At 36.8% G+C, this 3,182-nt stretch overlaps 1 protein-coding gene across 1 annotated transcript; it reads left to right on the top strand.

Moving 5' to 3' along the window:
* Positions 1-224: 224 nt before the first annotated feature.
* LOC125192210 (uncharacterized) lies at positions 225-1,061 on the top strand. Its single transcript, XM_048089729.1, has 2 exons — positions 225-691; positions 782-1,061. Exons 1-2 carry the CDS (start codon positions 262-264, stop codon positions 910-912), a joined length of 561 nt encoding a protein of 186 aa, XP_047945686.1. The 5' UTR covers positions 225-261; the 3' UTR covers positions 913-1,061.
* The last annotated feature ends 2,121 nt before the right edge of the window (positions 1,062-3,182 follow it).

The raw sequence follows: 3,182 nt of genomic DNA on the forward strand, positions 1-3,182 counted from the left end.
CGCTTTAAAAGGTATCATCAATTTTTTTAAAATGCGTTTGACAGATATTTTTAAGGAATCATTAAATTAAATGTGTTTATACAAAAACACATTGGTTAGGAGTATGTCATCCTCCAGCACCAAATTTTCAATGGCCCATGATATGTAATCCCGTGACACTGCATTTAAATTTCACAGAGTGACATTAACCCAACTCAAGTCTCTATTGCTGAAAAAACGTGTTGTTAAAAAGAATGGGCTCTCTGGTATATAGTACTCCCTATGCTTTCATATGATCACAATCACCCCCTTTCTCTCTCACACAAAATGATCAAAATTGTTGTCTGCCTCCTCCTGGTTCTACAAAGCCTCACATTGACGGAAAATGCGGACTGCGGTGACGGGCGTCCGTGTGTGGTAAGCCATGGGCGTTCGGGTTGGCTTTGCACCGAGGGGTATGATGCTTACCCCTTCATTCACCCTGTATCATACACCGCCGCGTGTACGGGATATCCCATGCTCTACCTCTCCCCCTCCGAGCCGGTGAGGACGGATCCGCATCTGCGGGCGAGTTTGGCTATCTCCGAAGGCGACCGTCTGGATCTCTTCCCGCAGATCGTACTCTTCGGGAAGCTCCGAAAGCTTCCTGAGCATTCGGAGGAGTGCTCGAGGGCTGAGAGGGCTTTGTTCGAAGCCCACCCCTCCCTCAGAGGTTCATATTTCTCTGTTTCGTTTCATTTAATTAATTGATGGTTATACTTATACATACATACTCAGTCACATTATATTGTTTTGTTTGCAGGATTTCCAAAGCTGACAAACACCACCTATTCCATTTACATGCTTGTAGTCGACCAAGTTTATCTCACCAACAAAGGCGGCATGCCCACGCTCCTATCCCTCGATGATTACCTTTATGTTAACTACGAGTAGTTTTTATTTATGTTACTGTATTTTTGTTAAATCCTAGTACTACTATTTAGCCATGTTGGGAAAAGTCAGTTAAGTTTGTAACTTTTTTTTGAACTTTTGGTTTGTATGTAAACTCTAATTAATATGATATGGCTGCTCTGCTTGTTTAATATGGTGCCATCCGCTATTTTTTACAGAGAGTAATTGAATAAAGTGGCGTAGAATAGGGGAAAGGGGGAAAAAGGGGCGCAGAAGGTCATAAATAGCTATTCCGTCCAAATTGGGTTGGATTTCATTTGATTACGAATTTATAAATTGAACCCAACTATTTATACTAATAATAAATGTGAAATTATGCCTCATCTACATGACCTCGATGGATTGGTGACTGACTACACCCCACTAGCATTTTATGCCTCATCTAATTGATAAATTTGATTTCGAAATTGCCATTATCATTAATTTGGGCTTAATCGGAAATAAATCCTTTTGGGCCTAAAGACTTTTCAGAGAGGTCTGCCCCGATTTTATTATGAAAGGGGATGGTCAGCATATCAATAAATTGTGAGATATCGATTTTATTCATCATTTATAATTAGGATACAGCCATAAAATTTTTAATCGTTGATATGTTGTTATGATTTTCAAGCCTCCCACCAAACATTTATTAAAAAATTTTACATTTTCCATGCCAAAGCATACATCACAATTCCAAAGTGAGTTAGAAAATAAGTGGCTAATTATAAAAAATTTAGATCCAGAGTTACAACATTCAATCTGATTAAGTGGAGAGTGTTATTTGAATTGCACCATCTGAAAATTATTTCCATCGTATCACCCAAAAAATTATGTTGTAGAAGTTTGTGTGGGCGACCTCGGATTTCCACCACAAAATACTAAAATGAATCATTTTGATTGAGTCAGCTACAATTTAAATTCGAAGTTCATTTTCGATCACAAAATTCTAATATTGAGAGTTGGTTGGCCAAGCCTCATACAAGAAAATAGTACTACTCTTTGTTACGAATGCATTATTCATTCACCAAATTTCAGTTACTCTATATATATTTTTACGTCTATTCATGAATCAATATATTTACTCATATTAATAGTCATACCAATGTAGCTTGATATTTGCTCTGGATATAATAATCCTTTTGTTGCACACGCGGTTCCATTGTCAGCAACAAATTTAATACTCCATCCGTCCTTGAAAATTTATCACTTATTTCTTTTTTCGTCTGTCCCTAAAAATTTGTCACCTTTCACTTTTACCATTTTTGGTAATGGACCCTACATTCTACTAATTCATTCTCACTCACATTTTATTTTAAAATTAATATATAAAAGTATGACTCATATGCCACAAACCTTTTCAACTCACTTTCTATTACATTTCTTAAAACCCGTGCCGGGTCAAATGGTGCCAAATTTTAAGGGACGGAGATGGGGTTGCACGGTGTCAGCCAACCCCATGTCCACGAATACCGGAAACTATTGAATTTGGGCTTTCGATCAGCCATCGACCCTACCTACAACCCTTCGTCCCAAAAAAGGATAGCCTATCTCTGAAATAGCCGATGAAAATTGTTACTTCGATTCTTGTTTTGTTGTTTTTTTGGTTTTTTAAATGGTAATGAATTTATAATACTTCTCTCAAGTAATCATATATGGTGTAGAGAAAGTCGGTCTTAGTAATCTGATGTGCCAACTGGAAGGCTCATCACTCAATAAGTAAAAGTTACTCTAGGATATTTTGCTAATTCGTCCGACCCAACTATGAATATTCTCTCGGTCTGTGTCATTGCATTCAAGATTGCTCGATGGGAAATACTAATCCCACGAACGGACCATCCACCGTCAGCCTCTCGCCGGACAACTAATACGGGTAGCACCATATCAGTTTACTATTCTATAAATAATATAGCATCATATCATTTACCAAGTTATCAATCAATTTAATATTTGGGCATAGTCACAAAGATCACCTATTTATAAAATTTGTCACTTGAAAACGCAGAACTATTCACCAAAAGAGAGGAAACTATTGTATTTATAATATAATATTGTAAATAATATAGCATCATCCCTTATAACCCTTTAATATGATTTTTTTTTTCGAAATTAATCATGACTTTTAAACTAAATATATTTATAACCTAAAGTGTAACAGCCCGCCCTCATAGGGTACAATAAATGCGGCGGCTGCTACCCAAAACCAACTCTAAAGAAGTAAACATAGACTAGGGTTTCATTTAAAGAGTATTGACCAAAAGAATTGAAAGAGATAT

This window comes from Salvia hispanica, chromosome 4 (assembly GCF_029641045.1).
Source record: "Salvia hispanica isolate PSC_SH4W2 chromosome 4, Shi_PSC_v1, whole genome shotgun sequence".
Classification (NCBI taxonomy): domain Eukaryota; kingdom Viridiplantae; phylum Streptophyta; class Magnoliopsida; order Lamiales; family Lamiaceae; genus Salvia; species Salvia hispanica.

What these genes read in the sequence shown, in the direction of transcription:
- LOC125192210 (XM_048089729.1), top strand. Translation starts at nt 262, where the DNA reads ATGCTTTCATATGATCACAATCACCCCCTTTCTCTCTCACACAAAATG. An exon ending in AGCCCACCCCTCCCTCAGAG is followed by an intron (nt 692 to 781) that starts GTTCATATTTCT and finishes TTTTGTTTGCAG; the next exon opens with GATTTCCAAAGCTGACAAAC.